Genomic DNA, 12,500 nt, shown 5'->3' with positions numbered 1-12,500 from the left:
TAATGAGTTCTTCCACGCTGGGTATCCATGGCTTTGTAGATCTTATATTTTCAATAAAAATTACTCGAATAATCTTGAGTGGAAATAAAAAGGGTTTATTTGTTTTTACTTTTTCAGTTATTACAGCTGGGAGCTATTATGCTGGTAAAGAAAAATGACACCATACTGCCTGTGTCATTCTCCCTCAAGCGCAGCCCAATTTAAGGTGGAATTTTCAGGCACAGCTTCCCCAGACAGCAGCAGCCCAGTTAGAGGCAATGGCGCAGCAGTTCCAAGTATCGTGTTTGGTGGCTGGTCTGGCCCCCCCCAGCAGAGCTGCAGTCCCACAGGCATAGCTGGGGCTCTGAATGATTCTCCTGCTACTGAGCAGCCAGTGCAGCGCTACCTGTGGCCGTAACCCCTTGGGACGCAAAGTGTGCTATCTATTTTTATTAATTTTATTTAAGCTGGACATATTTGTGTGTGTGTGTGTGTGTGTGTGTGTGTGTGCATGCATCCGTGTGTGCACACAACTGTACCTGTAACCACGACATGACTGCCAAAAGCAAACCATTGGCTGCGAGATTAAATCCTGCCACCATCTCGGCAGCGCTGCCGTGGTGTGTCGTGACGGGGCTTTTAGCAGGCGAGGAGGTACCAGTGCTCAGCTCATCTGAATTCCCCTGCAATTACAGCATCGGAAAAGAAGGAGTAGGGACAAGATTACAGGGCTGCTAGGTCTTTTCCTCTGTGGAAAGGGCTCTGGAGGGATGAAGTCATCGAGAAGTTCTTTTTATGGAGACGTGGAGGTTTGGCCTGTTTCCTGGGGGGGAGAAGAAAGGAAGGGCTTTCCCTTGCAGCAGGCAGGTGTCGGGAGGATATGCCTCCTCACTGCTCCTGGATTAGCGCTTCCTCCAGCTCCAGGAGTGCACTCTCTCATCACCGCAGAGAGGCACAAAAAACCAGCCCCAAATTGTTAGGTTTTTTCTGCACGTTCTCCACTGTAATTCAGGGGATGAATCTTCCTTCACATCCATTCTCTCTGCCCAACTTGTACCCTGCCAGGCCCATTGCAGCTGATTCTTCTGAAAAGAGCAGGTTTGTCAGTAGAAACTCTTCAACATGATGTTAAGCAGAGGCTGGATCCCACATTGTCTTGTGCAAAGGACAAACTCAGTTCAGAGAGTTTTACTGGATTAAATCAGAAATAATAAGCCCCCCAAAAATCCATGAGAAGGATAGTTTTTCATCTGGCATTTATAGATTAGTTTCTATCCTAATTTATTAGTAGTGTAAGCTTTGAGGTGGAAAAAAAGAAGACTTAAAATCTAACACAACTTGCATCTAACTTACAGAATTAAGACTGTCTGGCCTTAAATGGTGTTACTTTTTTTGACATGGATAAGCATGGATTCAGCTATATGACATGCAGCCTACCAACATTTAGTATTAAAAGTAAAAAAGAAAAAAAAATAGCTAGTGATCTAGCAGTAAATTACAGTGAAAAAAACCAGTATTCTGAGCACCCAGCTGTACACTTTGCATAACCCATTTCAGCACATGAACTTAAATGCCAAAAGAGGAGAACTGGGAAATGGAAAGAGGTGAAGTTGTATGAGCGTGGGCTCTGCCTGCAGACCTGCTCAAGGGCGGGTACTTCGGCTTTTCCTGGAGGTACTTACAGCAGTCTCTGCTCCTGGAACAAGTGATTATTTCACCATTTTACCAACTTCTTGGCAGACTGGTAATTAGCGGTGCAATTTTTGATCCTCACAGATCAGCCCTGTGGAAAAGAAATATTTTTGAAAACAGCCACATCATCACAGTTTTTTATTAAGCAATATTAATTTTATACACTTAATTTTATGATGGCACTGATAAAGTTACTCTTTCAGAAACCTGTTGTATTTTTTGTTTGTTTGTTTGTTTTTGTTTGGTTTGGTTTGGTTTGGTTTGTTTTTTTTTAATTGGTAGAGGCCACTGGTTTGTGTGGTATGGGCCAGTAACAGTGCACTAACTTGCACTTTCCAAAATTGGTGGAAGGATAATTGAATCCCTTTAGATACCCTTTAAGAAAGAGCTGTACTCCCTACAAATACTAATGGGGCAAACACACCAGAAATTAATTTTACCAGCAATGAAATGAGCCAATTTGCTTAAGTGACTGCCTAAAAGCACTGTTCGTAATTGGTAGCTGCAAAGAAAACATCCAAGTAACTACCCAGAATTAAAATCCAGGGGATATAAGAAACAGAAAAGTCCAGAAACCATTTGGTCACCTTGGCTGTTCTCTCTGCCTGAAGCATCGTAAATAACCCCAGGAAAGGATTCCTGGGGAGGCATGGCCAGACAGAGGCTGGCCCATTGGCAAAGCAGAGTGAAGGCACCCCAATTTCAGAATTTCTTTCTTCCATTTTGCATGAGAGGCATAAACTGTGGTTACGTGGGATTTATGGCATGGGAAGGGTCTGTGCAATACAGATGTCTAAGTGATGAAACTTTGGTGCAGGTGAAGCACTGACTGAGAGCCTTCTGCTGCTTACTGGTGGAAATTGTTACCTAAAGGTGTTACGAGTGGGTTCTGTGCCAGAGCCTCTGGGTCCCAGAGCCAAAGGAATGGTTCATAGTCTGTGAGATGCATTTTACTGTATTATACAGATCCATTTGTACGCACGTACATGGCGCTTGCTACGTTCTGTAGCACACGGAGTACTGTGTTGTATCATTATCTCGTCATAATATAAATACAAATTTTTATACCTTTTTGTTGTGGTATCCAGTTTTTTTTTTAAAAAATGTCATAATTTGGTTTTTTGTGCATAGTGTTTCTTCTCTTTGAAAGTCTTTACATACTGTAAATCTTTACAAACTGGTTTAATGACGATTTCAGAAGGAGCTCACTGAGTTTTAGTGATTCAAAGGAATAGCAAGGCTGGAGTGCTGTTAAGAGTTCTTCTACACACACTGGCCCAATGAAACACCAATAGTTATTATTCGTCTCTAACTATGGGGTGCTGTAGAAATTTCCATCATTACCTTTCTGAAGACAAACCAACCTGTAAAACAAAGTGCCAGGTGAAATGCATTAGTGTCTGTTCTAAGTAGTTATACTTGAAATCACTCCTGCTCTGTATAAGACAGAAAAAAAAACAAAAAAACAAAAAAACAATACACATGCAGTCTGCATGTTCTGCATGTGTATTTTGTTAAATATGAAAGTCACATCATATGTGATGTGCAGCCAGACAAGAATGAGCATTTTAGTTTGTTTCTAGGAGAGACGAGATGAGGGACAGAGCCAAAGTGTTTTTGTGAATTACATCGTTTACTCTCAGCTGCAGTGTGTGACATCCACTGGTTTGTGTGTGTTTGTCACACATGTTGGACTTAAATACAGCAATGTCTTAAAAATACAGAAATAGTAGTTTTAAGTTGAAATCATGGCAAGTAGCTTGTTGAATGTTTATGCTTTCTTTGAAATTAACACTATCACAGAATAAGCATAAAATACAGTCCAGTCCTTACTAACTTACTATCAATTAATCTCCAGCAGAAAAAAAGCTATCAAACTTCTAGCAGTTCTGTGTTTTGTGACAGCACTTTCTCAGCACAAGAATTGCATGGGGTAACAGAATTATGACCAACGTGGTGAAACTGTTTTTGTAAATCCTGTACAGTTTATGACCTGTACAGCTTCTTTTATGACATTTGTCATGTCCTATCATCTGTTTATAAGCAAAGTGAGTTTCCTCATGTCTAGGAGCTTGCCTCCCCTATCAGGATGAAGATGTTTTGTCAAAATGTATTTAAATAAAAAAGAGCCTTAAATTATAATTCCAATCATAATGATATAACCATCAGCTTCCTCTAAAGGAGGTACTTTACAGTGGATTTAATGGAAAAGTTATGAGTTGTTTTTATTCCGTAACCTGTGAATTACCAAGGGTTTTTAAGGACCGTGGCATGGCAAGAAAGGTGTGATTATGGTGTGGGGGCCAGAGGAAGAGCAGACTGCTGGTGCCACTGCTGCCAGAAGAGCTGGGCCTCGACGAGCAGAGATTGCTGCTGGTTTCTTTGTGCCCACTGTGGTTTCACACTCCCCACAGCTCTATGAAAGCCCCTGAAAGCTTGCTCTCCTGTGCCACCACTGCCCCACTGGGGATGGGCTGTGGGCAGGCTGATGGCAGAGAGGGAGCAGAGCCAGGAAGTGGGAGGGAGTGATCTGGTCCTGCACAATTCCTGCCGAGGTCCCTGTTGAGTACCAGTGCATATTCCCAAACACGGGTTCGGTTTCTTAAGAACAAAACCCATTTGCAGACAGCCCAGCTCATCAGCCCTGCCTGGGGTACTCATTCAAAATAGGGTCAGGAGAGTAAACAAACCATTTTCTAGAAAAAAACAAATCCCCCTGTGCATTATGTGTTTAAATACATAGGAGCGTTAGCCCAAAGGTGTAGGAGCTTCTTGTATATTTATGGCCCTGAATCCACCAAAGCTAAAGAAAACTAATCACTTTGACCTGCTTTTCTGGGAGTACAATGAAATCTACTGATCCTCTGGAGAGAAGATACATGCACATGGGAGAGAAAGCAAGCTGGTGCCAAATTCCTGTCTTATGACTTTGTTATAATAAAAGTTCACATGGCACTTCAAAAGCCGTGCTTAATTCAAAATATAAATTTGCTTAAAGGAACGAATTACCTTTTAAAACAAGGTGTTTCTAAAGACTGATTGTTACTTCAGCAATCTGCAGCAGGGACCTCTGCCATCCTGCTGCTGCCAGCAGGAATGCAGTATGATGCAAAATCGAAAAGCTTCTATACAGTTACAGTTCACCCGCTAAAAACCCATTTCAGCATCTCCTCTGTGGGCTTTTTCTCCACAAAACAAAGAAACAAATAAAAAAAAAACCACGAAACAAACAAACAAAACCCAAATCCTAAAGCAGTAACAAGCAAACCACTTTTATGAGAGTTTGTCATCTGACAGATGTATTCCAGTGGGAGGGTTTAGACTGCCCAGCTGTGACACCTGTTTGGTGGCTGTTTATTACAGCCTTGGATGATGGGTAATCAAGAGCTTCTCTCTGAGGTGTCAGGCACAATGATGTCATATTTTGCAGTGGAATAAACACAACATGATATGGATGGAATAGTGCAGAGCTTGCAGACATCCTTCCAGAAATGTTTATGTCTTAATCTGCTGGAATTCACCATAAAATGGCTTGTAAAGGCAGTATCCTATCTCAGCAGCCCATCCAGCTTTCGGACACAGATGCAAACCAACTGCTCCTAGAATGGAAAAAAGGGGTAAGGTAAGCCTTTAATTATGTTTTGACTGAACACAACCAAGAAAAAAAATGAATCAGAGAAAAACAAACTTGACCCATAAGGATCTGCAAAAGCAAACAGTAAAGCACATGGGGTGAGGTTGGGTGGGGAGAGGGACTGCAAGAAATTTTGAAGACATGTTTGTAGGGGAAGTGTGTTGTATAATCTCTGCCCTAAAAGCCGATCGATGGTCTAACAAATGATAATTTGTTTCCCTTTAGAGGCTTGTTCTTTCAAAATGAGAATTTTATGTGCACAATGTTCTGACCTAAAATATTTCAATTCTAGCCTGAATTCCTATGCCAGCGGGGATTATGAGATCATGCTGTCTGTCAACTCCTCTTTCGTCCATCTGTTCCCCTCCTCCTTTCCTTGATAACTTCTGAACCTTCTGGCTAATTTTCACCAAATTTGACAAATCAGAGATAGGATGGAGGCTGCAGTAATAATCCACGATGAAAACTTTCATAGAAATTCCATGTCTGGATAGAAAGAAAAACAAATTATTTCCTTCACTGATCATGTCCCAGCTGAACTCTTCACTGTTCTCAAGAGGAGGCCAGGACTGGCCAGCATGGTTGTAGCTCCAAACCAGCTACAGAATGAGCATGTAGTGCTGCTTGCCCAGCTGCACAGGCAGGGACATAAGGCTTTGGGAAGTGGGACACTGTAGCCATCATAGTCTGGAAAGAGGGAGAGGAACCAGTCACACAGGGAACTGAAGGCATTAGTTGCAGCAACCCAGAGAGACAATTTGATAGAAAAAAGACAGACAGTCTTTTATCAGATGTGTCTTCTTTCATCTAGGATGTGGACTTCAGTGGAAGAGCTGAATTGCTCTCAGGACAGCAGAATTTTAGGATGTTTTCTAGGTATTTAAAGTTTTCTTTTACTCGGACATTTTTTACATGAGCAACCCTGAAACACTAATATTTATGAAACAAAAAAACCCAAAGCACAATACTGTGAAGCACAACCCTGCAAAATACTGCTGTAGGAGAGGCTGATTTTACTGCAAGTAACTGACTGATCTGAAACAGCACAGTTCTTATGAAATAAACTGGTGAATGCTTTTGTTCCTTCCCCGTCAGAAAAATGCAATGCACTCCCAGCTGCAAGACGATTTGAAAACTTCAGCCAGCCTAACTTGGAGCTGCATATCAGGCTGTAATCTGATGGGAAGGAATTCAACACTACAGCTCCTTTTACCCAGGAGAACTCACTGCCAGGTCAGGGTTTAATCTAAAAGTGTCTTGCATGGACCACGTTATACCAGAAATCAGCATTCTGTACTTTGTGAGCGATACAGGTGCTGATTTTGATCTAGAAAACCTCATGTGATTTAGTCTCAGCTGTGCTGAGCTGCAAGGTTGCTCATTTCCCAGTGTTGATTCATTTCAACAATTGCACTGAGATTAGAGAAGCTGAACATTTAGGACAAGTAGTGAGGGGGCTCAACTACCCTCATATGGACTGGGTCAATGCCTTATCAGGGTGAAATGTAGAGATAACACTTCTGTATGCAATAAATTATTTCTTTCTTGTATAACTGACCCTATGAACCACAAGAAAAAAAAAAGTCATTCTGAATTTAGTCTTCAGCAGTGCAGAGGATCTAATTCAAGACCTATTAGCTGCTAAATAGTAGCAACCAAAATATAATTAGACACTAAGAAGAGATTAGGACAAATAAAGCAAACAGATACTCAGTTTTAAGAAAATTATCAAAATGACCTATGCAAAAGTCGGGGAAATGCCAAAACCCCCTAAATGCACAGTTTGAAACCAAGAAGCCTACAAACATCCAGAAGGCTTAAAAAATACAGTTCTAGAAGCCCACGTATAATATCTGACACAAATAGAGAAATGTGGCACAAACCTCCCCCTGTGTGACTCAATGAGAAATTTAAGGAGTCTATTGCAGGGCAAGTAGGGAAGCCCAGAAAAACGTGGCACACAAAATGTAAACAGGAAGCAAAGACGTCTAAACTCAAGGAGTGCCTGATAAGGGATGCTCAAACTGTTAATGACAAGTTTACATGGTGCTTGACTGAGAACCAGCCCTTGCAATGCAGAAGAGGTTCCCCAGCCTATGCCAAGAGCTTTCTGGTCACTCCATGAGCCACAGCAGCTAAAAAGCCAAGAAACTAGGCAGCATGGTAAGGAAGGGCACTGGAAATGAGGTTTTTGTAGAAAACCTTGATACACCCACACCTTGAGGACTCCCTGCAGTCTCATCTCTGCACCTCCAGCAAGGCACAGTAATGCTGTAAAAGGTTCAGGGGACATTTGGAATAATGGGAGGAATGGAGCACTGCCTTTATAGAGGCCAAATTTTGGAACTCTCCAAACTGGAGAGGACAAAGCTGAAGGGAAATGTACTGATGGTTTCTAAATTTCCATGAATGCCATGGGTAAGATACATGCAGAGGTGGCATTGACCAAATCCTGCGATGTTAGTGCCAGGAATCATTTGACCGGTTTTGGAAACGGCTAAAAAGCAATATAGAAAGTGCCTTTCCAAGCAGCAGGTAGTGATGTTCTGGGATGTTGCCTTGTGACAAATCCATGGACGTAGAGGCCATGAATTACCGGAACGACTAATCGGGGGTGAAAATCACCCACACAGCAACAGCGGGCAGAATCGTCGCGTTTGGGGCATGGGCACAGGGAGCCTGGCGGGCACAGCGGGCAAAGCGCCGAGCGACATCAGCTGCACTCAGGTCTGCCCCGTCCTCCAGTTCCCGTGTTCTGCGAAGGGGAAAACGGGGGGCAACGGCCGGGGGGAACTGAGGGACCGGGGCTGAGGGGACACAGCCGAGGAGAACGGGGCAGCGGGGCTGAGTGGACACATCCGAACGGAGCCACCCTCGCTCCCACGGCCGCCCTGAGGGAGGGGGTTGTCCCCGTGACGTCACCAAGCGGGCCCGGCCCGAGGGCGCGTGCGCGTGCGCCCCCGCGGGGAGGGAGGCGGCGCGTGGCGCGCGGTTCGAGCTGTGGGCGCGCCCTGAGCCCGCTCTCAGCCCTCCCTCAGCCTCCCCTCGACCTCCCCTCCGCCCTCCCTCAGCCTTCCTTCTGGCCTCCCTTCAGCCTTCCCGCTGCTCTCCTTCAGCCCTCCCCTCAGCCGTCCCGCCGCCCCTCCCTGCGCCTCCCCTCAGTTTTCCCGCCGTTTCCCGCCCCGCTCCCCTCACCCGGAGCCGCCGCCGGGGCCGAGCGGACGCTGCGGTGAGTACGGAGCGGGTGCTGTGGGATCGGGGCGGGCTCGCTCGCGTTCCTCCGTCCCCTCGTCGCGCCTTGTCCCGCTCCGGGCTGGCTGCCGAGCGGGATCCCCGCGGGGCTGGAGGCACCGGCGGCCCCGGGCGGGGCGGGACGGGACGTGGCCCCCGAGGGCCTCGGCCGTGCGGCCTTTGGGCGGGCCCGTGTGGGGACGGGGATGAGGGATGCTCCCTCAGGGCTCCGGAGTTGTTGTTTGCGGTGTTTAGTGGCCGCACATAAAGCTGTGCGGGCTCTTTATCGCACAGAACCACAGAATATTTAAGGCTGGAAGAAGCCTCAGGCCTCCAGTCCGACCCCCCTGCCAAGACAAAGTCTCCTGGAGCGGGTGACACCGGAACGCTTCCCGGTGGGTTTGGAATGTCTCCAGAGTGGGACACTCCACACCCTTCCTTGGCAGCCTGTTCCAGTGCTCTGACACCCTCCGTGTAAAGTTCTACCTCATGCTGAGGTGATGTTTGCTGTGTTTTGGTCTATATTAACCCTTGCCCTGCCCCTGGGCACCACTGTAAAGAGTCTAGCACCACCCTCTTGGCACCCATATTTATTTATGCCCTGTTTAGCACTGAGGGCAGAGGAGAGTTGGAAGGCCACCCTGTGACATGAAACTCGCATAACATTTTGTTTCATATGTAATCTATAACTCTGAGTTAAGTCAGACACATATGGAATTTTAGAGGGATCCCTTTACTTGGTTCAGCCCTCCAGGCTGGCTGGCAAAGTGGGATTTTGTGCTGGAGCGTATGTTTTAGAAACAAAATATTAAATAATATCAAATTAAAGAAAACTTCTTAGTATTACCATACTAATGCAAACAAGGCCTCTTGACTTTTCTAATAATTTATCCTTTGCTGTCTGTTGCACACACTTTAGGATTTCAGAGGAATCTTTTAAATGAAGGCTTAGAAGACAAGACTGGTTGCTGCTGAGGTAAAAAATAACCCTTTATAACCTAGATCTTGAAGTGCAGTGTAACATCACTGTGGTTTTCTTTTTAGAACAAACTGAAAACCCCACTAATTTTGGAAGTTTTGAAATGATCGTGGGTGGGTTTTTTTTAAAGGAATGTGAAGAAAAATATATAAGTAAATCACTTTTGCAGGCCAATGAATTGCTCAGTATTTACACCTGTTGCTATTCTATTTTAATAATGTATGTGAATTAAGGAGGAATGTAAGTACTTGCAAAGATCAGGGATATAACTGATGTAAAAATGTGTCCTGGTTTGATTAACAAAATATATTAAGATAAATAAAAATAAAAAATTGTTTTCTAATCTTTGAATAACCACTCTAATCCAAAACATCATTCAGTTTTTTTGGTGTGATCTGACACTTTCTTTTTCCTGTGCAGACTCTTTTTTTATTAAAATACTGAATATTCATTTTAAATGGCAAAAAAATCACGGCTGGAATAATTCCCCAGATTTTTTTCATGCATTTGGATCTTTTCTGCTTACAAAAAATATTTTAATCATGAGCTGTGGAAAGGATTTTGTGGAAACTCTTAAGAAAATTGGATATCCAAAAGCTGATGAGCTTAATGGAGAAGATTTTGACTGGATGTTCGAGTCTTCAGAAGACAGATCGTTTCTGGAGTGGTTTTGTGGAAACATAAATGAGCAGCATGTGGTATCTGAAAAAGAACTGCAAGATTTTGATAATCTTGTTGAGTGTGGTAAGCCCATCTTGGAAGGAGATGCACTGGATGAAGCTCTGAAAACGTTGAGGCCGATGGATTCAAAGAACAGTAACCAAGAGGAGGAGGAGGAAGAGGAGGAACTGAAGGAATTAGAGGATGAGCTTCAAACTCTTCAGCAGTTAAAAAAACTTCAAATTCATCAGCATAACAAGCTTCAACTGATGGTCACTGCAAACAGCCATGTGTTACAAACACTGCAAAGCAAAGAGGAAGAAGCACAAAAAGATTTGAAAGAGGCGCTGGAAGTGTTTATTGCAGCAAATAAGAATCTCGACAGTGAACTGCAGTCTCTTATGGATGCAGCAAAGAAATTTGCCTCTTTCTTCACAGCTTCAGATTCAGAACATCCAGTGTTTTTTTCCCAACTTCCTTTGGACAAGTATTTTGCTCTGGAGGAACAAAACACTGCAGCACTTACCTCACACATAAAAAAATATTTCTATCAAGGTATGTCTGAATGTGTTGAAAATTCACATGAAGACAGCTTTCAACTTGAAGATTTAAGCAAGCAAGTCACTCGTGAGGAGACTGATGAAGTTTCTGAAGAGAGTCAAGAGGTAGCCAGGCTCCAGACAGCATATATTTGTGCTCAGCATCAGCTAATTCGGCTGCAGGCTGAAGAGGAGGGCATGAAATCAGCTGTCAAATGTGCAGAGAGCATGCTGCAGTCCTTGGACAAGGTAAGCTGTGGGCACTGAAAAGATGAGTCTGCACTCCACACAGTTGGGTTTTGGGCTTTCTCCACCAACCATTTTCAGCTTTCCCCTTTTATTCATGTTCTCCCATAAACAGCACCTATTGTTGTCTTTTAGTTAACTGGAATTCCCAGTATTGTCCTAAACCAGTGTTCTGATCCCACACACCCACAGCATGCAGTGGCTGTGTTCAGCCCTGGGAGAAGAACACGCCATCCTGCAGAGTGGTTTGCCACTCTGAGACACACAACATTCTGTCAAAACACTTAGCCAAGGTCGGTCCTCGCTTTTGATGCCAATTACCCAATGCAGGTGCAGAGTGACTCAGATTGTTCCCACATCTCCCCCTGTTTTGTTGTGACACGCAGGGTTCGCTGTGGAGAGGGCCAGGACCTGGGCTTCTTGTCTTTGGGTTTGTCCCATGCACTTCTAGAGGACTTGAAATATTAAAACCAGACAAATAGTTAAAGAACCTACTATTGATGCTGACATATTACCCAATACCCAGTGCATGGCCTGCACTGAATGGGCCAATGCAGCGGTAGCCGTGGCTGTGGTAGCTGCCATGATTACTGCAGAGATGAAAAAGCAATTAGCCATCCAGTGATCATTTCTTGACTGTGTTAACAGTTTCATTAATTTACTGTATCCTGCATCATCCTGCCAGCTTCTGGTTGGGTTCACTGGGAGCCACAGTTCAGCTCCTCTACACATTGGAATTATTACTGATAAACTGAGAGCGGATACATTCTGATTTGTAATACAATTAGAATAGTAGGGATTACCTACAAAAATGTTAAAGGTATTGTTAGTCACACTAATCACAACATCAGGTGTGGCCAAGAAGGCATATGAGTGAGACTCATGACTGAGTCATTATGCCAGTTACTAAGAGTTGGTGGACACCATGAATTATTCCTAGAATATTTTCTTCCATGTGACATCCGGGCAGGCCTTGCACCACTCTCCAGTCTCCTTCTGGGATTGTCTGAGGGACAGCCTCTGCATCTGCAGAATCAGATTGCGTGTCGGGTCTGTCCCACTCAGGAGAAGGTTTCATCAAACGTGCTGGAAGTCAACGGGGTTCTGAGGGAGATAAAACACAAGCATCCTCCTTCCCCATGCCAGCAACTCAATAGGACCTTGCCACAGGGCATCTTCATGTGGGGTTTTGTACAATACTTATTGATCCAAATTAAAAAAATTAAGGGTAAATACAGCTTCGTCTACTTGGGGTGTCACATTCCCCCTTTTTTGTTTTAAAAGTATGTTTTTTAATACAGAGGACACATTTCTTGCACCTGGGGTACGTACAGGTGATAAGATTATAGTTAAGAGGTTTTTTTGGGGTTGTTTTGGTTGAGGTTTTTTCCTTTCCTTTTTTTTTTCTTTTTCTTTTTTTTTTAATTTTTTCTTTCCTTTTTCTTTCCTTTTTCTTCGTTTTTCTTTCCTTTTTTTCTTTTTTCTTTCTGTCTCCTTTTTTTTCTTGTCTTTTTTTATCCTTTTTTCTTTTTTCTTTTTT

General features: G+C 43.8%; 2 protein-coding genes across 2 annotated transcripts in view; both read left to right on the top strand.

Annotated features, from left to right (window-relative positions):
• The first annotated feature begins 8,275 nt into the window (after positions 1-8,275).
• The window catches only part of POLN (DNA polymerase nu), a 109,317-nt gene continuing 105,092 nt past the window's right edge, over positions 8,276-12,500 (top strand). Inside the window, exons 1-2 of the mRNA XM_027889073.1 lie at positions 8,276-8,534; positions 9,464-9,512. The gene's annotated coding sequence lies outside the window, so the exon portion shown is untranslated. The remainder of the gene's footprint in view (positions 8,535-9,463; positions 9,513-12,500) is intronic.
• Positions 9,963-12,500, top strand: part of HAUS3 (HAUS augmin like complex subunit 3) — a 9,822-nt gene continuing 7,284 nt past the window's right edge. Inside the window, exon 1 of the mRNA XM_027889075.1 lies at positions 9,963-10,963. Coding sequence (XP_027744876.1) covers positions 10,058-10,963 — 906 coding nt within the window. The 5' untranslated portion in view covers positions 9,963-10,057. The remainder of the gene's footprint in view (positions 10,964-12,500) is intronic.

The sequence above is a fragment of the Empidonax traillii genome, unplaced genomic scaffold, assembly GCF_003031625.1.
Source record: "Empidonax traillii isolate 1590-97213 ecotype Southwest subspecies unplaced genomic scaffold, ASM303162v1 scaffold250:size724861, whole genome shotgun sequence".
NCBI classification, from domain to species: Eukaryota; Metazoa; Chordata; class Aves; order Passeriformes; family Tyrannidae; genus Empidonax; species Empidonax traillii.
The sequence above is the reverse complement of the archived record's forward strand: the minus strand, read 5'-3'. Positions and strand labels throughout refer to the sequence as shown.